Below are 25,424 nucleotides of genomic sequence, written 5' to 3' on the forward strand. Positions count from 1 at the left end.
TACTAAAAGACAAATAAGCATTTATATATGTATCAATTATATGTCAATAATGATAAAATATAATTTAATGATAAATAGTCTTCGTAATTGTTTTAAAATGTGTCTAGCCTTGTGGAAAAGAAGTGTGATTAATTGTATTAAATGTGCACTTGTAGTGTACTTCAAAGCTTAAAAGTATATATTTATAAAAATAATTACTTGCAGAAAATATAATATTAATGAAATAAAGGCCACCACAAAGGTGTACTTAAATAGAGTATACATTTTAATGACTATGTTTCTTAACACACTTAAGTAAATTTTTAAGGGTCACATTGTAATAATGTCAATTTGGGATTAAATTTAGAGTGTTTAAATCATTGTGTGTTATTCAGTATTACATTTAGGGCCCGTCCACACGAAGACGCGTTTCGCTGTATACGTATACATTTTTTATCGTATTGGCGTTTCGTCCACACGGATCCGGCGTTTTGGGAGAGTGAAACCGCTATTTTTTGAAACCGGGTCCCAAAGTGGATAAATCTGAAAACGACACCCTTGCGGTTTCGTGTGTACAGCCAATCCGTATATTTTGTGAAACGATGATGTCATCACATCACGTGTCGGCGCATGCTCAAAGTCTTCTTGTCCGTGTATAGTGTATCTCTGTGGCACAATTACAGCGCCCCATACTGGTCTGGCATATATACTACACCGTTTTCAGTCGGTTTCAGTGGTTTAGTGTGGACGCAGATATTTCTTGAGACGACGCCGTGTTTACGGAGTTTTTTTTTGAACGAGGAAAAATATATAATCGGATAGGGAACGCACCGGCTTCGTGTGGACGTGGCCTGAAAGTTCATATATTTTGAATGTGCAAAACTGCACCTTCATCATTACAAATGTGTAATAACAAATATATTTAAAAACATGACATTTAATAAAAATTACATTGAAGTATATTTTAGTTTACCAAAAATACTGGTTAATACATTCAACATTTTAACCATATTCAAGAATAAAAGATAAAAAATAATTATTCAATGACATACAATTACATACGTAATTACTTAAGTGTTCTTAAATTTAAAATTTAAATAATAATACTTTTTCATTTAATTACATTTACATACAATCAAGAGTCTGAAAATATTACAGTTCACATTGAAATATATTCTTCTAATGTATATGATTGATTTCTGAAATAAGTGCTTGTTTTAAAATAATGCTATATTGTGTACTTATTTTGTGTACTAATACTCATTTGCACATGTTGAGCTGTGGCACCCATTTATTAATAGGTTCAACTCAACATTCAGTCGAGTCGAGTCTAAATATTTCCCAATCCCATTTCCCTTCATTCTCACCAGTATCTTCCTTACTCTATTTAACACAGGCTATCTGCTTATGATAAAAATTAATACAAGGGAAAAATCTTTCCAAAATGAAGAAAGCATCTAATTCCGTTTGGCTTCAACTGGTGAGAAACACAACTGACTGAATCAGGACTATATGTAAGTGCTTTTCTCTGATTGTGCTCTATGTGTTTTGTGTTTCTACTCCTCAATCAAAGCACATTTAATCAACCACAATTTCATCTGTGTGTCCATTGTGTTCTCCTGCAGTCAAAATGACCTGGTGCCATATGCTCAAAAGATAGAAATTAAACCAAACTGTTTAACTGGTGTAATTTTGTATAGGTTTTTTAGTCAACTTTCGAAGAGACAAAGCAAATGAATGCAGTTAGTGGGCATTAGCATGCTTTTTTTCCACATCTAGAGACACGTGTAAAATATTTTACTTTCTAGAGCGTATTGAGTGCTGGTGATTAAATCACAAACGTATCCAATAATCATTTCGAGTGGGTTTGCTGTTAATGTAATTCGTATTTGGTTGGAGTGGATGAATATCATGACCATTTCACAATGCTGTAAGATCTGTTTTAACAGTATCAGTTATTTGCTGTTATTAATGAACATTTAATTGTTATTTTAAAAATATGAACACCACTGGCAGAATCTAAATCTAAATCTGCATACTGTAAGTGTATGTTTTCGGGGCTAGATGTTATGTGTGTGGCTTATATATGCAATTTATTAATAATAGTACCACTAATATATGTTCCCCTTCGTCAGCTTCACTGTGATGTACGTTATTGCTGACGAATGGGGATCGCTTGCAAGAGCCTATCTACTTCGAGTGAAACTAAATGAGCCAATGCACATTGGCATGCGATAATTGCACCAGCTGCTGTGCATCGCAACGCGAGCATATAATGAGCAGCAGGTGCGTCACATCCGTGTCTTTCACTTCGGAGCCAGACAGTGCATGCTGTTCCTTTTCTCTCAAGCATCTGCTAGAGTGTTGCTGTTCGAGTCTCTACTGGAAGGAGCCTCTGCGAGCTGGTGTTGGCGTGACGGCGTTCAGCTTGTTGGTTTCGGTGGGCGTTCCCCCATTGTGAGTGCTCACACAGGCTTGCACTATTGCCCTGTGTGTTACCGCGGCAGTTTCCCTGTGCACCTCAGCATCAGAATCAGAATCAGAATCAGAAAGAGCTTTATTGCCAAGTGTGCTTGCACACACAAGGAATTTGTTTTGGTACTGAGGCTTCCAGTGGACATATACAAATACAACATGAAACATAATACTACAAATTATAAGAATTAAAAATAAAAATATAAATATATGAGAATAAAACTATCACAGTTGGGTTTAGTCAGAATAGACATTTTCAGATTTACAGATTATGAACCTATTTACAGTGTTTTGATTATTATAAATAAATAAATCTACATATAAGTATCACCTGAGTTGTGGGATATTGCACTAAACAGTGGGAGTATTGCACTTACAGGCATATGCCTTGGGAGGAGTGTTAACTGTTCAGGAGGGAAATGGCCTGTGGGAAGAAACTGTTCCTGTGCCGAGATGTTCTTGTGGCTAGTGATCTGAGTCTCCGTCTTGACGGTAACAGTTCAAACAGGTGGTGTCCAGGGTGAGTGGAGTCTGTGATGATTTTACCTGCTCTCTTCCTCACTCTGGAAGAGTACAGGTCCTGGAGGTTTGGCAGGGGGGCACCAATAATCCTCTCCGCAGTCCGGACTGTCCGTTGTAGTCTCCTGATGTCTGATTTGGTAGCTGAACCAAACCAGACAGTGATGGAAGCGCACAAGACAGACTCAATGACGGCTGAGTAGAACTGAATCAGCAGATCCTGTGGCAGGTTGAACTTCCTCAGCTGGCGAAGGAAGTACAGTCACTGCTGGGAGCAAATTCCCAAAAGAGCTTACACGATCTGACACTGCGTATTTTTCAAGATGTCATTCAGATCGTGTGTTTCTGGATGCGGCCAATGTTTGACTCCGGCTGACGGGCATGATCGCTGTATCACGTGCTTGGGCTATAGACACGCTGAAATGGCGCTCATGGATGACTCATGGTCTACCAGGCCAAGGTACTCAAGGAATTGCACGGGGGTAGTTTCCACCCAGGGGTTATGCAGGAACTACGTACAGCAACGGACCTTGCCTTCCAGGCAACGAAAGTCACTGCATGCTCCCTGGGTCTGACGATGCCCACATTAGTGGTCCAGAAGCGACACCTGTGGCACCCTGTCTGCCAGGCCGGCCTCTTCGGGGACGCTGTGGAAAACTTTGCCCAGCAGTTTTCTGCACCACAGAAGCAGGCAGAGGCGATTAAGCACATCCTTCCCCGACGACCAGCTCCTGCCTCCACCCAATCGTCGGTGGCGCCTCCGCCTGCATGTCACCGAGGGCACCCCCCTGCGGCCGCCTCCACCCCTGCTCAGCCTAAGCGGCAGCCTCCACCTAGGCAGCAGGTGGCCGGCCTCAAAAAGAGCGCCCAGCCCGTCTAGCCCCTCACTAAATCAGGCGGCAAGCTTAAGAGCAAGCAGCCCTGAGATGGGCGACCCAGCAATGGAGGAAGTTGCTCTCCATGAGATAGTGTCCGCACCTCTCCCTCCCCCGGAGGACGCAGTAGAGAATTTTTAGTTCATTTTGTTCTGTTCCCACATTTTCAATAAAAGAGCAATTTCTTCCATCTCTGGGTCACAATAGGGCGCGGATATCAGTGAGCGACAATCCCATGCCCTGCCACTCCTTTCCTCCTCTTCCATCGTCAGTGTGCTGCTCGGGGATGCCACCAAGCCTTCCCACGCACCCTCTGCCCCACCCTGCAACCAGGTAAGTAAGGCACAACACACTCAGACTCTGCTTCAGGCCACCTCAGAGCTTTCCGAGCCAAGTCCCTGTGTTCCACCTCGCTGCCCCACCCCAGGTACGTGTGTGGTCCCATTGGTCCCGCTTGCACGTTGTCTGGGAGCCTGGCTATGCGATTCAGTTTGCCCGGCGGCCTCCCAAGTTCAGGGGCATTCAATTACCTCCATCCTCCCCAACCACCACCAAGATGGTACCTTCCCCTTCATCCTCCCCACCACCACCAGGATGGTCCCTTCCTTTACCTCCAGGGGGTCGGCTGCACCCCTGCCTTCATGTTCAGGCAGGACATGCAGATGCGGCTACCCTCGCATTGCTCGCTAAGGAACGGGGCCTACGCCAAAGAACTTTATAAATTTATTTTTGCTGAGCTGTTCATAAATATACGCTTGTTATTCAATTTATCTCCCAAGTCTTTCTGGTAGAACTATTGAAGTTCGATTAATGGATAAAATTCAGAGTCATTGTTATTTGACGCTTAAGAAATCTAAAACCTGGTTGTGGTACAGTGTCAGTGATTAGTTGTGAAATCTTACTGCATAAATTGAATCTTATTTAATCCTCCATATGAAAGTTTATGTGTTCGAATTATTTCTATTTATTAAACAATAGTTCAAAACAAGACGTGTGTAGTACTGATTATTGGAGTCCATTAATCGAACTTCCATGCCTATTATATAGTAATTATATATTACTATGTAGTATGTACCAATTTACTTATGTAATTTACTAATGCTCGGACACACACTCTACACTCGGTCTCTCTCTTCCACAGACACACTCGGTATCTCTCGCACGCAGACACACTCGGTATCTCTCGCGCACTGTCGAGCGCGCTCTTGGACACTCGGTCTCTCTCGTGCACTGTCTCTCATGCACTGTCGCTCGCGCGCAGACACACTCGTTCTCATTCACACACAATTTGATCGATGGAAGCCAAAATCGTGATTAAAATTCGATTAATCGTGCAGCCCTAGCGTCCGGTCAGTGTTGAACTGTTTGAGTACAATCAAGAGCAGGAAAGCGGTCCCACTGAAACTGTTTCAGAGGTTCCTGGGGCATATGGCACCCGCAGTCGCAGTAACGCCACTCTGATTGCTTCATATGAGACCGCTTCAGCACTGGCTTCACGGCCGAGTCCCGAGATGGGCTTGGCAGAGCGGCACGTAGCGGATGCACGTCACCCCGCACTGCCTCCAAACCTTCAGCCTGTGGTTGGACCCTTCATTTCTACTGGCAGGTGTTCCCGTAGAACAAGTGTCCAGGCATGTTGCGGTCTTCACGAATGCTTCTGCCACCGGCTGGGGGCCACGTACAACGGTCCTGCAGTTTTAGGTCTGTGGACGGGGCCTCAACTTCATTGGCACATCAATTGCCTCAAGTTGGTCACAGTACACCTTGTGCTGGGCCTCCTCAAAGGACTACTACTTAGCTAGCACTTACTGGTCAGTACGGACAACACTGTGACCGTTACGTACATCAAACGCCATGGTGTTCTACACTGCCGCCGCATGTCGGTGAGCCTTCTCGCACGGACCCTGTGCAAAGTCAAGGAGGACGAGGAGCAGGTCTTGATAGTTGTGCAGTATTGGCCCAACTGGACCTGGTTGCCAGATCTCAAGCTCCTCGCGACAGCACCTCCTTGGCCCATTCCTCTGAGGAAGGACCTGCTTTCTCAGAGACGGCAGTCTATGGCACCCGCGTCCAGACCTCTGGAAACTCCATGTCTGGTCCCTGGACGGGACGTGGAGGTTCTAGGTGACCTACCCCAAGCGGAGGTAGACACCATCACTCAACGAGGCACCTCTATGCTCTGAAGTGGAACTTGTTCGTTGAATGGTGTTCTTCCCACCGGAAAGACCCCCAAAGATGTCCGATCAAAGTCGTACATTCTTTCCTGAAAGATGTGTTGGAGCGAAGGCTGTCTCCCTCCACCCTCAAAGTGTATGTTGCCGCTATCGCCGCACATCACAATGCAGTTGAAGTTAAGTCGAAAGCATGACCTGATCGTCAGGTTCCTGAGGGGATTGAGGAGACTGAATCCACCTCGCCCCCCCTCTGTACCCTCTTGGGACCTGTCTCTGTTGCTCAGCACACTGCAGAGACCTCCCTTTGAACCACTGCAGTCAGCTGAGTTAAAGATCCTGTCACTAAAGACAGTGCTCCTGACTGCTCTGGCTTCCATTAAGAGGGTAGGGGACCTGCAAGCATTTTGGGTCGACGAATCGTGTAGAATTCGTGTCTAGTATTCGGGCCAGCCAACTCTCACGTTGTCCTGAGACCCCGGCTCAGATCCATGCCCAAGGTTCCTACCCCTCCCTTCAGGGACCAGGGTTCCCTGAGCGTACGTCTCCGTTCCATTCCTCGGGGAACGAGGGTTACCGAGACATTTTATGTATACTTTAATTGATAATTAATTAATCAATTAATTTGGCTGAAAAGCCAAAAACGCAGGTTCCCATTGTGACGTCTTTCCAGATATAACGAGAGATAATAATTCTAAACAACCTGCGGAGAAACGGGGTGGTTTCAAAAATTACACACTAAAGGAGTTCCTGAACATCATGAAAATGAGCAACCAGCCCTTTTTAAATCAAAGACTTAAAAGCAAGAGGATTAAGTCTGACCCTCCCAGTGACTGAAAGACAATGTAACTGCTTCATCAAAAAGAGATATATCAAAAAGGGGCTTTGTGCTTCCACTTGGCTAAATGAGAACATAAATTGTGCTCTCCAATAAAATAATGGCTAGTAGATTCATTTGCACATTAACCTATTCATGTCTCTCAAAGGGCTTGTTAAATTACACATTATCACATATTTTCTCCAACTTTGACACAAAGTAAGGTGGTCTTTAAATCATGAAGTCTGCCTGCCATGGTAAAATGGCCACACTGTAGGCCAATGTAATAAGGCACAGTTCAGTGACAATGGAAATATGTCAACGGTTTATTTTGCCCAAGATGAATGAGTAAAAAGCCTAAACGCCAAATCATATCATTTAAGATAGGAATAAAGTGTTACCAAGTCAGCAATCTTCCGTAATGGCACTTTCTGACCGCTGCCATAAAGTACCTGTACCTGTTCTCCAGAAAACAGTCTCTTACTTGAACATACACAATGGAATTGGTGACTCGCACTACAAAAAAGCAACCCCACTTTTAATTTAGCACCACGTCTCCTTGACCACTTTATATTTATGTTGATTGATTTAAAGTTTAGTTTTTAATATGAACAACCTCCCCAAGGCCAGACTATCTTAAACATCGTGTCTTTGCTCACCTCGCCACAGTGCAAGTCTGGAAGAGTTCAATGGCTTTAGCCTTCACAAAATAAAAAAGTGGAAACTTTAATTGGTTCCAGAAGATAAGAGACATTCATGAATGGGAGGTCTGCCCTTAATAGTAAATGACAAGGACAAGTGTATGCCATAGACACAGACAGGAAAGTCTATAGAGCAGGTTATTAGGATGCCTACCTGAAAGGCATCCCATGAATAATTGCAGCACCAGCAGTTTCCATGACAACCCCATTTTAAATATTAGAGGTCAGCGAGAGCTCAAATTCGATTGAGGGTAAATAGAATGCCGCCTTTGTCCAGACTTGAACCTCTGTGCCCTGAAATCAAAAGACAAGATGAGAAGAGTTAGAAAGAGTTAGCAAGACTAAAAGCAGCTATATTCAGAAACATTTCAAATTGAGAAAGAAATCACAGCTGACATAAGTGGAATATATCTTTGCCAAAAGTTACATTTTCCAATTGTTATTATTTGTGAATAATGTCAAAATGTAAAATTACACAATGTACAGATCAATAGCTGTAAAATGTCTAAGTAGTGTGTTAGAAATGCTTTACCACATGCACAGTGATAATCTTCTAAATATTTGATCAGGAAAAAATAAAGCTGACAGACAGTGTGGCGTATCTACACTGATACTCGAGGATATAAGTATGGCCTCAAATAAACCCTTTTTGCCAACATCACACAAAGCTTTTAGGAGGGTTAAGAACTTGGCCCAAGGTACCAATCCCCTTATGCCATTCTCTGGCCTCCACACCTCTGATCATCTGGAGGACAGACTTTAGGCAGCTGGATCTCACACATTTGCTGTAACACAAGATTACTCAAGCGATCCACTACACACACTCAAGTCATTTCTTTTTTCTCTATGTTCTTTTTAGTTACAGCTAAAATGATGTTTGTAAACCATATTGTCAGTACAACAGAAAAATTGCAAGTGTGATATTGAGCAGTCCCTGCAACAATAACTTAATATAAAGTATCTACCTACCTACCAACCTATCCAACTGTTAGTACTGGTTCTTGAATCTGATTGGCTGAGAGTTAAGAAAGAGTTAAGATTGAGTTAAGATTCAGTTAAGAGAGTTAAGATTGGTCAGCATCGTACGATATTCCACCAATATAAGCATGGGTACTGTTTACTTTTTTGTATCACAAAAAATATGCTTCTCTGCGCATTCTAGACGGGCTGCATCTTTTAGAGCAAACGGCAATAGCGGAGGAGAAAAATATATTTTAAATACTCCTGTTGTTGTGTCACGGAATGTAGTTTTAAATGTTTTTTTAGGTAAGAATGTCCTTGTTTAAATCTCAAATCTGAGGTTTATTTAAAGATAGCATCTATTTGAAAATTTTCTCAGATTATTTCAGAGTTGTGAGCTCCTGGTGAGCTAGGTCTAGTGTTAGGGCTTGGCCAAAATCATGTTCTCAGAGGCGGAGATCGCTCAGCGAGAGGGGCACCTCAGCCGACGAGGGCAGAGGGACAGTTGCTCTAGCCATGGGACATCCCGCTGTGCACGTCTCCTGGTTGATGGGGCCATGTCCCCCTCAGTCCATTCAACCTCACATGCAAATATGACCGCTAAGTGAACAGACCTTTCTTTGAAAGGGACTTTGACTACTCAGTGATACTATACAGTAATAACATCACTGAAGCAGCCCATTCCTTTGTTGCTAGTTCTAAAGTGATATTTTAGAATTTGTAACAGAGGATTGGGCTCAACTGTAAAACTATCAACTTGAGATTTGAATCCATGGTGGAAGTAGTTTCCCACACAAGAGACACTTGTTTTAAGACTCTCAAAAAAGTGTAAAAAAGCAATGTATAATACCCCACTCGTAGCCATGTGATATGGCTCTATATCAGGACAGCTGTGATTCAGCCAAAGTGCCATAAATAATCACAGCTGTGCCGATATAGAGCCATATCACATGGCTACGAGTGGGATATTGCTCATATAAGTCGCCTATAAATGTGGGCAGACGCAGATTGCATTTTTGGGGGGCTTATTTACAGAATACAGTTGTGTAGATGGAATTGTAAGTGGTTGGAACCCATGGGCCAAAATGTATGACCACTTTATTGTTATTTAGTGGGTAATGATGTTTCTCTGTCGCCTCTGTCAAAGCCATGGAGATCGTTGCTCTGTCTGTTTAAAAGAGTGCTGTAGTGTCGAGGCATGTTAGACTGCTCTATTTTCAACCAAAACTTTGCTGTTATTCATTTAAAGAATACATTATTGAACCCACAAACTGACTATAACTTTTATTTACCAGTCTGTTTTGACCCCTTAAGTGATTTGATTCAGCATCTTTATGCTGTTACAAGCTGCTTTTGCTGCCTTCAATAATAAAATTCATAGCAATCAATGCACACATATTATACCTGTAAATAATATCATATTTAGAATACCAGGGAAAATAAAGTGGCTGGAGTTTACATGTGTCTTAAGAGTTTTGAAGAAAATAAAAATTATTTCACTATTTCACTATTATCACTATTTAATTCATTGCATTTATGCGTTGATCAAATGGTAATTTTGTCCTTGAATAACGTGCCGGGGAAGTAGGAGGACTTTTTTGAATGGGACTAGAAACGGTTCAAGGAATAAAAACAATCAACCTTTTTAGTTGAACATAATAGAAAACGTCTCAGGTTACGTATGTAACCCTGGTTCCCTGAGAGGGAACGAGACGCTGCGTTGAGACGCGGTGGGAGCGCTCTGCGTCGTGAAGCACGTGTATAATCAGTCCAATGGAAGAGCGAGACGTCATAGGCGGGTGACGTCATAGACCAGGAAGCTATAAAGCACACCAGAAAACAGACCGCGACAGCTTCTGAAAAAGCCTGAAGCAAGTCGATCAAGGCATGCAGGAAGTATGGCAGGAGAACGCAGCGTCTCGTTCTCGTAACCAGGGTTACATACGTAACCTGAGACATTCCCTTTCAAGGGAACTCGAGCTGCGTTGAGACGCGGTGTGAACCCTATACCCACTACGCCATAATGAGAAATGCCCGTTCTGTGTGAAGTCCTTGCGCACACTAAGAAGCAAGCAGCCTAGCCCCGGGAGTGGAGAGGTGTAGGTCATAAAATCTGACAAACGTATGTGGTGAGGACCAGCCTGCCGCATTACAAATGTCCTGAAGGGAAACCCCTGAAATTAAAGCCTAAAGGCAGCCATACTCCTTGTAGAATGGGCCTGAACAGCCATAGGTGAAGGCTGTCCGGCCGCTTCATAAGCAAGTGAGATAGCCTCTACTACCCACTTCTTCCACATGACCGAGGCACGAAGGCATAGCCGCGTAACCTTGATCATGCGAAAACGGATTTCCCCTCTGAGAAAACCCCTTGTGGCGCTTTTCCACTGCATGGTACGGCTCGATACGGCTCAGTACGGTTCGGCTAGGCGTGGCACGGTTCGGCTCGCTTCGCTTTTCCATTGCGTGGTACGACTCGGCTCGACGCGGCACGGCTCGGTTCACATTAGCTCGGTTGCTTTTCCACTGCAGTTAGTACCGCTTCTAGTGGGTGGGATTATGACTGATCGTTATAGTTTATCCGCTCCTCGGCAACTAACAAGAGGAACGTCTGCGCTTCTCGTCCACTGACCACGATCCAGCCATTTCTTTTTTGGAAGTTTTTTTTCTTCAAGCAAGTCAAGCAAGTAGTTTTAAAACAGGTGCTACAGCGGTGGCTGTTACTGGCTATTTAAATCTAGCGGGTTTGATGTCTCGCAAATACAATGACGCTGGTAGTGACGATTCTGTCTGTCTGACCAATCAGTGATTTTAGTATCGGTACGGTACGCTTGGAACCTCAACAGAGGTGGTACCATTTAAAGCGAGCCGTACCGTACCGTACCATGCAGTGGAAAAGCGCTACAAGTGAGCCGTACCGTACCGTACCATGCAGTGGAAAAGCGCTACAAGTGAGCCGTACCGAGCTTAGCCGTACCGTACCATGCAGTGGAAAAGCGCCAAAGTGAGCCATACCGAACCGAACCGTACCGTGCAGTGGAAAAGCACCATTGGTCCTGAGCCACTACTGCAGGGGTCTCATGTACAGAAGGCCAAAAGTAACTACGTTGGACGCAACTGCCATGAGCCCCAACCAAAGACCTTTCACCGAGCGGCCACTCATGACCGCCCTCCATCCTGTGAGGGAAGCATCCGTCGATAGCGTGACGCGTCGACAAGAAGCCCCCAGCACTAGGCCCTGGGCGAGGAACCAAGGTTTCTTCCACATGAACGAGGCACGAAGGCATAGCCGCGTGACCTTGATCATGCGAAAACGGATTTCCCCTCGGAGAAAACCCCTTGGTCCCGAACCACCACTGCAAGGGGCTCATGTACAGAAGGCCAAAAGTAACTACGTTGGACGCAACTACCATGAGCCCCAACAGTCTCAGAGACTGTTTTGCAGTGAATGACTGACCTAGTTTACATTCTTTACGGCTGAGAAACGCAGAAATACGTGCAGGAGACTGTCCCATATTATTACACCTAGAAAAGTGGTCCTCTGAGCTGGGAGGAGTACACTTTTTGGTGTTGAGCCGCAACCCCAACCTCCTTATGTGGGACAAAATGACATCTCAATGTTGAACTGCCAAAAGCTCGGACTGAGTTAAAATCAACCAATCGTCGATATATTTAATACGCGAATCCCCTGGAATCTCAGAGGAGCCAGAGCTGCATCCACGCATATTGTTAGGTGCGGGGTGATAACCTAGGCCGAATGGAAGAACCCGATACTGGTATGCTTCGCCCCTGAAAGCAAACCGCAAGAACCTCCTGTGATGAGGATGGATAGATAAGTAAGCGTCCTTTAAGTCTATTGTGACAAACCAGTCCTGAGACTGAGTCTGTGACACAATCATATTTAGCGTAAGCATACTTTGAACTTAAGATTCTGAAACCTGCTGTTTAAATGACGCAGGTCTAGAGTAGGACCCAATCCATAACCAAAGCCTGCTCGGGGTCCACCACAGTGGGGAGGACCCCTAGAAATCTGGCCGGACAAGAACCGAATTCTGAACCCTTTCCTATAGTGTGCAGGACCCACTGAGAAATATCTGGCAGTAGTTTCCACGCTGCCAGAAATTCCACTAGGGGAACCAGTTTCTCAAGACTGGCCTCTGGATTTGGTTGAACAGTCACTACGGTGCCCTGAAGCGGCGAACCGGCAGGGAACAACCGAACTGACCGTTCTACGACCCTCCTCGGAGGATCGTATGGGGACGCTGACACCTCGGTGCCCTGAACGGCGAACCGGCAGGGAACAACCGAACTGGCAGCGCTGTGACCCTCCTCAGAGAGTCGCACCCCAGAGGGCGGCGACATTTTGCATTTACATTTAGTCATTTAGCAGACGCTTTTATCCAAAGCGACTTACATTTGAGGATTAAACCAAGCGAGTCATCATGGAGAGGCAAAAACAACGCAAGAAGTGCTCAGAATACAAAGTTCAAACATTGCTCAGAGTAGCATAAACCAGACAAGCAAATATTTCAAGAAAAAGGTTTTTTTTTTCCTATGTTAAGTGCTCACGGAAGAGATGAGTTTTCAGTTGTCTTTTGAATGCTGTCAGGGATTCTGCATTCCGGACGAGGGTGGGTAGGTCATTCCACCAGCATGGAACCGTGAATGAGAATGTTCTGGACAGTGATTTTGTGCCTCGCTGTGAAGGCACCACGAGCCGTCGCTCCTTGGCCGATCGTAGGCTTCTGGTAGGGATGTAGACCCGTAGGAGCGAGTGAAAGTAGGAGGGAGCTGAGCCGGTGGACAATCTGTAAGCAAGTGTCAGCGCCTTGAAGTTGATTCGAGCAGCGAGTGGTAGCCAATGCAGGGAGATGAACAGCGGAGTGACGTGGGCTCTTTTGGGCTCGTTGAAGACAAGACGAGCAGCAGCATTCTGGATCATTTGTAAGGGTTTAGTTGCACATGATGGAAGACCAGCTAGAAGAGCATTGCAGTAATCAAGCCTAGAAATAACCAGGGCCTGTACAAGAAGTTGTGTTGCATGCTCAGTTAGGAAAGGCCTGATCTTCCTGATGTTGTGCATTGCAAACCTGCATGATCGAGCTGTCTTTGAAATGTGGTCTGTGAAGGTTAGCTGGTCATCAAAGATTACTCCAAGATTTCTGACTGACCTTGATGGGGTGATTGAGGATGAGTCTAGCTGGATAGTGAAGTCGTGCAGTAGAGACGAATTGGCAGGGAGGACGAGAAGCTCAGTCTTTGCCAGATTGAGCTGCAGGTGATGTTCCTTCATCCATGCCGAGATGTCCGCCAGACAGCTAGAGATACGTGCAGCTACTGTGGGATCGTCTGGTTGAAATGAGAGGTAGAGCTGGGTGTCATCAGCATAGCAGTGGTAAGAGAAACCATGTGCCTGTATGATGGGTCCCAGTGATTTGGTGCAAATGGAGAAGAGGAGGGGTCCAAGGACTGACCCCTGGGGAACCCCTGTGGTCAGTCGATGTGCTTTGGATATCTCGCCTCTCCATGCGACCCTGAATGACCTACCTGTGAGATAGGACTCAAACCAGTGGAGGGAAGTTCCAGTGATGCCCAGTGATGAGAGGGTTGACAGAAGGATCTGATGATTCACAGTGTCGAAGGCAGCAGACAGGTCTAGGAGAATGAGAACTGATGATTTGGAAGCAGCTTTAGCGATCCGCAGGGCTTCTGTGACTGAAAGTAATGCGGTCTCGGTCGAATGCCCTTTCTTGGAGCCAGATTGGTTAACATCCAGCTGGTTGTTCAGAGACAGGAAAGATGATACTTGGTTGAAAGCAACTCGTTCAAGTGTTTTTGCAATGAATGGTAGGAGAGAGAGAGGTCTGTAATTCTCTAGAAGTGATGTGTTTAATGTTGGTTTTTTAAGCAGTGGGGTTACCCGAGCCTGCTTAAATGCTGTAGGAAAAATGCCAGTATGGAGGGATGAGTTGATGATGTGTGTGAGTGCTGGTAGAAGTGTGGGAGTGATGGCTTGAAGAAGGTGTGACGGGATGGGGTCTAGAGGGCAGGTGGTAGGATGACTGGAGAGGAGAAGTTTAGATACTTCTTCCTCGGTTAGTGGAGAGAAGGAGGAGAGAAGGTTATTGACTGTGGCCTAGGTTCGTGTGTGTGTGGAGGAGAGAACTGACTGCTAATGGTTGTTGTTTTGTTAGTGAAGAATTAGCAAAATCATCAGCAGTTAGCGAGGAGGAGGGTGGTGGTGGAGGTGGACAGAGGAGAGAGTTGAATGTCTTGAAAAGTGTTCGTGTGTTAGAGGCGGTGTTGATCTTGTTGTGGAAATATGAAGATTTTGCGGCGTGAACATCAGCAGAAAAGGAAGAGAGCAGAGATTGGTACATACTCAGGTCAGATGTATCTTTTGATTTGCGCCATTTCCTCTCCATTGCCCTGAGTTTAGTCCGGTGTTCACGAAGAACCTCAGATAACCAGGGGTTAGAGGGGGTAGCGCGTGCTGGCCTGGAGGAGAGAGGGCAGATAGTGTCTAAAGAAGAAGTTAAAGTGGAGCATAAAGTATCCGTTGCGGTATTCACATCTAGAGATGAGAATTGTGAAGGTGAGGGAAGAGAAGATGACACAGCAGAGGAAAGAGGGGAGGGAGAAAGTGAGCGCAGGTTACGTCTGAAAGTAACTGCTAGGGGAGTTGGTGGAGTGTGGATAGTGAGTTGTAGATTGAAAGTAATGAGGAAATGATCTGAAACATGGAGAGGTTTCACCAAAATGTTGTCAGTGATGCAGTTGCGTGTGTAGACCAGGTCCAGTTGGTTGCCTGACTTGTGAATACCTGTGGTGATGAGCCGTTTGAGATCGAATGAGGCTAGGAGAGAGATGAAATCTGTAGCAAACGGCTTCTCTAGATGGATGTTGAAATCGCCAAAGACTACAAGTGGAGTGCCGTCCTCAGGGAAAGAGGACAGCAGCAAATCCAGCTCCTCAACAAAGCTTCCCAGTTGACCTGGGGGGCGATAAATGACTACAATCTGGATCTTGAAGGGAGTTGTAAGTGTAATAGCATGATATTCAAATGAGTTGTTATTGCATAGAGAAGAGAGAGTTGAGTATTTCCAATTGTTAGAAATGAGAATACCAGTCCCCCCACCCCTACCAGACTGGTGAGGGGTGTGAGAGAGAGAAAAGTTGTTAGAGAGAGCAGCAGGGGTTGCTGAGTCTTCTGGACGGATCCAGGTCTCAGTCAAGCCCAAGATATTAAGAGTTGAAAGAGATGCAAAGGCAGGAATGAAGTCAGCTTTATTGACTGCTGACTGACAATTCCATAGAACCATGGAAAGAGAGAGAGGTGTGTGTGTGGATGAGAGAACGGGACGCTGTTTAGCTAGACTGCCGAGGAGAAACGATTTCTCAAAACTATCCCTACCCCGGAGTGGACCACCCTTAGAAGCCTGATAGCCTCGGCGTCAGGGATTCCTCTTTGTCCACGCTATTTTAGAGATAAAACAATCCTCAGATCTTGCATATCTCTAACTAGCTAGACTGCTACCGCCACCCAGGTCCCCCTCGATTTTGGAGGAGCCCAAATGGTGATGCTCGTTTTGCACTCTGTGCTGCGAGGAGCTTAGTAGACCGAGGCTGCTCCCGCCCAGCAGTCTCGGGAACATTAGTTTGGTGAGGAAGAAGCCTCTGGAACACCGCTGGATGGATAATTTCTTGGTTTTTTTGAAAGCGGAGCGTCCAGAAGAACAGACATAATTTATCTTATTTTTCTTTATTTTTAAATCAGAAAAACGTATATATATATATATATTTATATATATATATAAATCACTCCGTGGCCACCAGCAGGAAAACAACCGAACTGGCCGTGCTGCGACCCTCCTCAGAGAGTCGCCCCCCCAGAGGACGCAGAGGAGAAGCGATTTCTCGAAACCATTAAAAACCATCAAAGCATTACTATAGTTAGACGTTTGGGCATTAAACACCTAAAATAGAAACCGGCTTATTCCACGATCTCGACACCTCAGTGTGGAGATAGGGAAAAACAGCAGTCCCCGACGAGGAGGCTGAGATACAGAGTTTTTCTGTTTTTAGATATATTTCATCTAATAAACTCTTTTTATTTTCACTCTCATAATGTTCAGCTGGCCAGTAAATATTTAACTAGCAACAGCACTAGATAAACCTCCTTGTAAAGCTCCTCTTTATTCAACAGAGTTATGAGCTGACTTATTTATTTATTTATTGAAAACTCAAACATCTGCCTTTTTCTTAATATCTTTATTTGTTTTGATCTCTTTTTTCTAAACAAAACACTAACGATACCAATTCCTCGGAACTGGAAATCGCCAGCACTGGATCTGACAGGTGAAAGCTGAGATAGGGCGGAGCCCGTCCCAACCCCCGCTGTCAGATCCGTCACAAAATGCGAGCCACCGCCGTGCCTTGGCAACCGCGGGACCCGCGCGGGGAGCGCGAACCGAACCGTCCTGCTCGAAGAACGCCCGGCGGGTGCGGAGCGTCCTCACGGACAGCTACTCACAATGTTCACAGTCAGCCCACTCGAGAACTGACTGTGGCATGCTCCACTCCCAAATAGTAACAAAAAGCTTTTCCAGACCGGGTCTCTTATTTCTCTAGTGACTCTTGGCACTACTGAACGCAAACTGACACTGTCTGGAAAGCCGAGAATACAGACATGCGGAGAGATACAGTGAAAGATTGGGATGCTTATATACTGTACATCAGTTCAATAAAGAAAGAAGTTCATGTGTAAGTTTAGTAAGGAACAAATGGACGACTGACCATTGGATTAATGAATAATAATGCACAGGCGAGGTGGTAATGACACTTCAAGACATAGCCTAGTTCAGATGTTTTATTTCAAGTATGTTTCTGTCTGTGTGCATGTGTGTGTCTGTAAAGTATGCGTGTCCATGCAGAGAGAGGGCGAGAAAAAAAATAGATTATTTCGGTAATATTTACGTATTGTTACTCTGTTTGCTTGGTCAGTGTCTTTGTGGGTTTTGGTTATTTTGCTGTTGTAGGCTATAAAGACCTTTGAAATATATTAAATCATTTTGGCAAAGTGATATGGAACTGTAATGTGGTTGATAGACCTGGAAAAACTTTATATCTGTGTGCTTACTGGAAAATAATTGAACACCCAAGAATGTTCGTCAACCAATCAGAATCAAGCATTCAGCAGCCCCATTGTATAATCAAATGTTAACAGTTTGTTCGGTCAATTGTCCAAAACCAATTATCCCTTTATCCATATAGTGCACTATTGAGGAGACAGCCATTTGTAGTGGTGTCCGAAATCATAGTTGACATTAAGTGCACTCATTCAGTCCTAATTCCGTGATTGTCCGAATTCACTCACTCATTTTCACGTACACATTCAGTGGACTATATTAGCAAAGTAATGTTGGGAATACTGAACGAGGGTATAAAGAACGATTTAAGCTACAGCCATCATGTTTTGAACAAATTGTTTGAGTGAACAATTCAATGACTCATAACGACACTTGACAAATTCACTTGTCGCCACCTACTTGTGCAACAAATGTAACCTGCAGAAAGAGACTGAAAATCAGCCAAAACATAATCGTACTTTGGAGCATTCCAACAAATTCAAGTGGAGTGATGCCAACAGTGAAAAGATTTTAACAGTGAAGAACAATTTATCTATTTAAGTTTTGTGACTTTTACAAAAATCCTGGACTGGACTGGACTGGACTGGACAAAAACCTGTTAACCGTTTCCAGAGCGTCGGCGCACTGAAGCGTTTTTTTTTTTATTTAGTTCAAATTTACTATCAGATTTAATGTTATACCTTGACAAACTATACATCATTAAAAAGATATAATACTCAAGATTCAGTATTTGACCACTATTGTATTCTGAGAAACTTATAGTGACAGTTAAGTCTTAATTTGTGAGAAAATGAGTCGATACCTTTAATATGAATTATGAGCGTCAGCTGGTCCATTCATAAAAAACACTCCAAGCTGTCGTCATGACAGCGATTCGCAAAACATCGTCCCTCAGGGCTTTAGCTCAAAAATGTGCAGACTTGGAGAAATATTGATATATTCTCATAGATTCACATCATATTTCTATAGACAGGAATAATATTTGTTGAATTTATACCCAAATACGTCGATGTAATCATTATGATCGCTTCTTACTGAGATGTGCTGTGTTTTCAATTCATACCAATAGCCTGAGGGCGCTATATGCACAATAACAGTCCATATATGGATCACGAAGAAGACCCATAGTCATGTGACATTCCAGGACGTCACTGATACAGAAAGTAGCTGACAGAGATCGCTGTAACATGCAGATAAAGATGTTTTGAAGACAATAAACATGATTGCAATGATATTTGAGTTACCTGTGTTCTTCAAGCCATGCCAGGTATTTCATAATAATAGATTATATTTATAATGCAATGCTAATCGATATAGATTTCATCATCGTGCAGAACACTATAAATAATAAATTTTCTGTCGGATTTTTTTTTATCTGAAGCCAAATTAGATCACAGAAGATTATTTAAAACACTCGACTTGCGTTATAAAGTAAGTTTGGAGCACAAACATGGTTTCAATCTCATAAATGGTTGTGTATTGATGGTGTGCTAAGCTAACATGCTAGCTAGCCCAGGTGCACCTGCCACCAGCAGTTATTGTTTTATGATTTTTTTCTAAATAGGAATGCTTACTGAAATGTTTCAGTATATTTGATACCAGTTTCAAATATTTAGTGAGAACTTTGATAAAAGAAATTAGGGTTTGAAACCCTATGAATAGCCTGTGAATAGCCAGTCGTTAGTAGCTATAATGCAGACAAAAGAAATGCATATTCAGAGCCATAACCAGTCTGGAGAGGTGTAAATGTGTGCAGGGGAGACTGACTCTGAATGGGGCTCGTTTGCACCACAAAATAATAGAGACAATATACTGATTAGATGACTCAGAAGATGACTAAACATCATTTTGCATTTTAGAGTCTAATCAAAATAAAGTAATTTGACATGATCTTGAAAAACATTTAACTAAATACAGAGTTTTAGACTTATCATTTTCAGATTTTAAATATAAAATGGTCACACATATGGCTTTAGCTGCAGTGCATTTCTAGATTGCTCCAGGGCCAACTTCAATTTTATTTTTATGAAGATGTTTCATAAAAGTAAATTTCTAATAACTTTACAAAACTTTGAAGCTATTTAAACATTTTTTTTTCATTATGACAATACTTATTTCTACATTTACAATAAACTACTAGGTGTCAGCTTTCAGATGAGATCATACTTGTGCTTTTAGTGCAAAGGGTTCATGAACTGTATCTGTTTAAGTTTGGGTATGCCATTTCTGGGGATTTTTCAAAAGTGGCCTTGAAGGTTAACAGGTTTCAGTGGATTCAATAACACATGAACAGACAGCAAGAAAATATTTTGATCTTTGGATATGATCCATACCATGTGCAGTATATAAATATGGATGATGAGGAGTAAACGTCACATGACCGAATCCTATCAGCGCTCTTGGAACTCTGCCTGAGCCAATCAAATTCAATGAAAACAGCTTGGGTGTACTCAAGCTGACTCTAATTTTATATGATACTTTTATGGGCTGTGGTACCCATGTCATAATTTTTTTAATGATATTCTTGATTAGCTTTGGTATCATTTGGCAACATTAAATTTATTTTACTAAAAGATTGCAGATGTGCAAGTGGTAAGGTCTGAAAATTGCCATGTTCAATGGGGCTTCAAATCACAAGGGTCATCTAGTAAGCAGGTGCTTTACGTAGCACAACAAATATGAATTTATTCATTACCTATGCAAAAATCAAATGCTCACCAGTGGCAGACATATTAGCAGGAGGTGAACTGAATGGCATATTAAAACTATCCAGCCAACAACCCACATCTTCTCCTAAATTTTGTCTAACAAATTAGACATCCTTCATCTGTCACATACAGGAAAGTCTACAATTCCTGGGGAGAATTTTCCATTAGCGTTGCTTTTCATCTCAGACAGTTTCTTTGCAAATCATATATGGCAAAAGTTGTATTTTGCTTGAATATTTGGCTACTTTTCAATAGCTGTCAATGGAGAGAAGCCTTTTGCCCACATAAGATTGTGTACATGCCATCCACAAATAGCAGGGGTAAATTAACCAGCCAAACCTTGACCCCTTGCAAAAGTGAAATAATGGAATCCACATATCACAAATTTGTGCACACAAAGACAAAAAAAACAGCATCATTAACCATCTATTGTGGGTCCACATAGACCCATTAATAAATGGGTCTTACAAAACTGTCTAACTAGGCCTATCACATGCTTCTGTAAAAACGTGTTTACCATCAGGATCCATGCATGCTATTGGGGCTTTGAATATATGGCCTGTGGATGCATTTCAAAACTCTGCACATGACATGCAATATATGTCTCGCTGTAATGCTGTGGACTGAGCGATCACAGCCAACAATCTGAGCTGAAAACGAGCCCACAGAGAATGCCTTTGTTTTTTAAATTCTGCTTGATGCCATAACTCAGCTAGATGTAACAAATAAAAGACAAAATATAGCATGTTTTGTTCTTTAAAAAGGGGATCTGACTAGAATATTTGCAGACATTCACGTTTGCACTGCAGTGGGACAAAGGGGAGTAAAATACAGCACAGAACTATTTTGTACACCAGAAAAACACATCTAAGAGCAAGACTCTGGAAAGCATGTATCTGACTTTAAAGGCAGTGCTGATGGTGAGCCTGACCTTGGCACTACCTCTGTCTAGAAATCCATCAATTTTTCAATGAAGTCTGTATTAATAGAATCTTCACTCTGCTGTTCATGGGATTCACATGCTCCCTAGTTTTTAAACATAAATGAGACAGACACCCACTCTTTCCAGTTCTGGCACGATCTCGGGTTGAAAGTAACACTAAATCTTTTATCTGGTTTCCTTGACTTCACTTGATCCACAAACACCATCTCTGAGTCTGAGTTTGTTTAAACCTAAGCATGGTTTCACATATGGGCAACAAGTTCCTTTAGAGTGTAAAATGAACTGCGGTGTTGTTCATATCTCAGTTGACGTGAACATCTGTGAGTATAGTGGCTGACAACACGGTTGAGGAGTGTGTAAAAATTCTCCAGTTGGTATAGTGCACTCTGACTGAACTCTAATCTAGAGGGTATGAATGAAAAATTAATGTTCAGCATCCAAGAGCCAAGAAAGGACAGTTACATGATTCATCTAGCTGGATATGACTGAATTTTGAATGAAGCACCGATATAAATCTGCTGGAATGTATTCACACTTCTGCATTCCTTACTAAGTTTATTTTATTAAGTATACTTAGGCCTAAGTAAAGTTAAATTTTATTTTTAAGTATACTTTATGTATTAAGTAAACTAATCTATGTAATAGTAGTATACTTGCAAGTGTATCCTACTACAGTATATCAATACTACTTGGGAGTAAATTGGACCACTTTTTAGTGTATAAAAGTATACTTTTAAGTATACTTTAAGTGTAACAGCAGGGTACAACTACGTTTTTCGTTTGTACTGCAGCTATACTACAAATGAACTTATAGGTATACTTATAGTTTACTAGTTAAATACTTGTAGCACATTTTTTAGTTTATGAAAGTACACCTTGAAGTATACCATCAGTGAACTTATTTAGTAGTTGTATACTGCACGTACACTTGTATTATTTATATATTATTTTTGAACTTCAAGTATACTATAGCCTACTATGTTCCTATTTAGGTATTATTTTTTTTATTATTGAAATATACCTTTAACTTTGACCAATTTCTAGCTTCATGCATCCTTTTCTCTTAGGGGTCGCCGATCACGCCGGCGTGATCAAGTAACATGACCAGTTTAAGACGTCGAAGCATAAAAACAAAGTCACGTTGAGCGCTGCCGTCCACTTCTGTCGAAAGTGCTGGCTTGAAATTCTGTTCTCTGAAATGTTTTGTGTTGATAGATCATTTAAACTTTATATAACAAATCGACACGTTCGTAACATAAGGCAAGATGGGGTGGTGATGGCGCAGTGGATAAGACACATGCCTCTGGTCTGAGAGACCCGGGTTCGAATCCAGTGTGAGACACCAATGTGCCCCTGAGCAAGACACTTAATCCCTAGTTGCTCCAGCGGCGTGCGACCTCTGAGATATAGCAATTGTAAGTCGCTTTGGATAAAAGTGTAAGATACCGTATTTTCCAGACTATAAGTCGCACTTTTTTTCATACCTTGGCTGGTCCTGCGACTTATAGTCAGGTGCGACTTATATATCAAAATTACCAAGATTTACTCGTCACAGGATCGCTGACGGCCCCAGATTATTATTTGCGAGTTTTTGATGTATTTGTGGTATGACGTGAATGCATCATTTGCCGAAATTGGGGGTGACAGTACCGTCTACAGCCACGAGAGAGCGCTCTATGCGCTCTAGACTACAGCTAGTTTTACCGCTGAAAAAATCTCTCTTCAGTGATGTGGAATAAGATCGAGGGAGCTTGGTGAAATTGCTTTACCGTCTACCGATAACTGTTGGACTCGCTGTCTTATGTTTTTTTGTTTTTTATTTGATCCTATTCAGCCTCTCAGGTATGTTCTTTATGCTATTGTGTAGCTAACTGTTGATGTGTTACGTTAACAACATACCGGACACATATTCAGCCTGTTGTTCTTTGTGCTATTGTGTGTAGCTGAATAACTTAAATGCCTTCTGTTTTAATGAATTAAAGTATGTTTAAATAACTTTTTCTTGGTCTTGGATTTTGTTAAATACATTTCTAAATAAATGTGACTTATATTCCAGTGTTACTTATATATGTTTTTTTCCTCGTCATGACGCATTTTTGGGCTGATGCGACTTATACTCCGGAGCGACTTATAGTCCGGAAAATACGGTAAATGTAAATGTAAGATGGGATGCGACAGGCGTTTCATTTATTCTAATAACTTCGTCAGTTTTTGTCATAAAACAAAACGGAGAAAAATGTGTGAATCTGCTGAATTTGCTCTTCAGGCTGCACGTTTTAGGGAATGGAGGAGGAGCCAACTGAGCAAAGAAGCGAAATTGAAAGGCAGGAGATTTACGGAGTAGACAAAGAGAGACATAGGTTATATATATAGAGAGAGATATTATTGCTAGTTTCTGGAAGAGTTTGAGTAGATTTTGAGAGTAGTATAGGTAGGGCTTCAGCTATCGATTCTTTTTGTAATCGATTAATCTAGCACTTAATCGATCGATTAATCGAGTAATGGGATATTTTTTTAAGCGAACATCAGTAGGCTTAAACTACGTTACCTTGTTTCAGCGAGTTAAGTGTATTAAGTGAATTAAGTGTGTAATGATCCCACACTTTAGACAATTTCTGCCGTTTATTTACATATTTATTCTCCGCCATCGCGCCAACTAAATCCAAAATATATGCTTCCTGAACAGGTTCGTGTGAATAAACGGTCCGTGTGAAACAATCAAATCCCTGTGCCGCGCGTATAGTGTGCGTCATAGGAATTTAACGAGGCTTCGAGGCAGAGCTTTTGCCTCGAGGAATTTTTGTAATCGAGTAACTCGAGGAATCGTAGATAGTTTAGGTAGTTTAGGTAGTTTAGGAGTAGATATAGATAAACTGTTTTGAGGACTGTCACAGATAAAAAAAAAAAAGCACACCTGATATTTGTTGTAAATAGTTTTATGTATAGTCTTTTGTAGAGTTTCTAAGCAAAAAAGGAAAGAAAAAACGCCTATTGTCACACCTGGTTTTTGCTGTAGCCTATATAGTTTGATTGTATCTCAATTTTAACCTTTTATGTTGTATTTGCACAATTTGGGAACCCTCATACTCTGGGAATGCAAGGCCTTAAATATAGCTCTCTGTATATTGTGTGCAAATTTTTTTTTTTAAAGTGGCAAAGCTAAAAAGCAATAAAAAAAAGCCTATGGCTACACCCGCTATTTTTTGTAAATCATATTTATTTTTTTGTATATAGCTTGATTATATCTGAATTGTACCTGTATATGTTGACATTTACAACTTGTGTTTACATTTTAAACCTTTTAAAATGCTTCATTGAGCATGTTTTTGTTTTTTGTAGTAGAAAAGCTATACTTTTTCTAATCGGATTTTGTGTTTTTTGTGTGATTTTGGGTCCAGTATGTTGATAAAAAAAGTGAAAAACTAACTGTCTGGTCATATAGGTGATGTTGTGCTGAAAAAAATGATACCAAACATTGGTATGGTAAACATTTTGTTTATGTTGCAAAATAAAAAAAAATAAAAAAGTACTCAAAAACAGCCAAAATAGCCCAAGACCATTTGAAACAAAAGCTGAGAAAAGTAAGTTATTGTTACAGCCGTTACCTCTTCCTGGGTCGACATTTCATTCAGTAACATTAGGCAGTTTTAAACGTATGCTTTTTAATGTTTGATGATCACATTATTTTACATTTGGGTAAGCAATCTTCCATGACTTGTTTCTGCTTCTTCTTCGCATGTGTTTTGATCAGGAGATTCAGTACTCTTTCAGAAGATGTGTCATACATATCCCCCTACAGTGAAAACATTGATAGCCAGAAAATTCAGTGAAGTAGATTTGAAGTAAATTCCTATGTACACTACTAGTGGACTAGCCTACACAAAAATCCAGATACTCAGAATTAGGAACATATCTGTTTTCTTTATAAATCAATATTTCCACACAATGTAAGTTAGTGGGACAGATTTTGTTTTTTTTTGTTTGTTTTTTTTGCTTGTTTTTACAAACAGGGAAGAGCTGAAAATATATTCTGTAATATTCACCAGCATCTGTGGCATAAGATCCTGAATATCCCTTTATTCTCTCTCTTTAATAACAAAGGTGTGACACTCAGACTGAAACTATTCATG

General features: G+C 42.1%; 1 protein-coding gene across 4 annotated transcripts in view; it reads right to left on the reverse strand.

Moving 5' to 3' along the window:
* cntn3a.1 (contactin 3a, tandem duplicate 1) overlaps positions 1-25,424 on the reverse strand; it is a 106,639-nt gene that overhangs the window by 79,365 nt on the left and 1,850 nt on the right. For 3 of the 4 annotated variants that reach the window (XM_077214091.1, XM_077214092.1, XM_077214089.1), the window contains exons 1-2: positions 24,900-25,171; positions 7,692-7,831 (exon numbers count right to left, since the gene is read on the reverse strand). In XM_077214091.1, the coding sequence (XP_077070206.1) occupies positions 7,692-7,746 (55 nt within the window). In that variant the 5' untranslated portion in view covers positions 7,747-7,831; positions 24,900-25,171. Of the gene's footprint in view, positions 1-7,691; positions 7,832-24,899; positions 25,172-25,424 lie in introns of those variants that run through there. The other variant, XM_077214090.1, reaches the window with a different exon arrangement.

The sequence above is a fragment of the Siphateles boraxobius genome, unplaced genomic scaffold (genome assembly GCF_051911475.1).
Source record: "Siphateles boraxobius isolate OS27281-9 unplaced genomic scaffold, OSU_SipBor_1 68, whole genome shotgun sequence".
Lineage (NCBI taxonomy): Eukaryota > Metazoa > Chordata > Actinopteri > Cypriniformes > Leuciscidae > Siphateles > Siphateles boraxobius.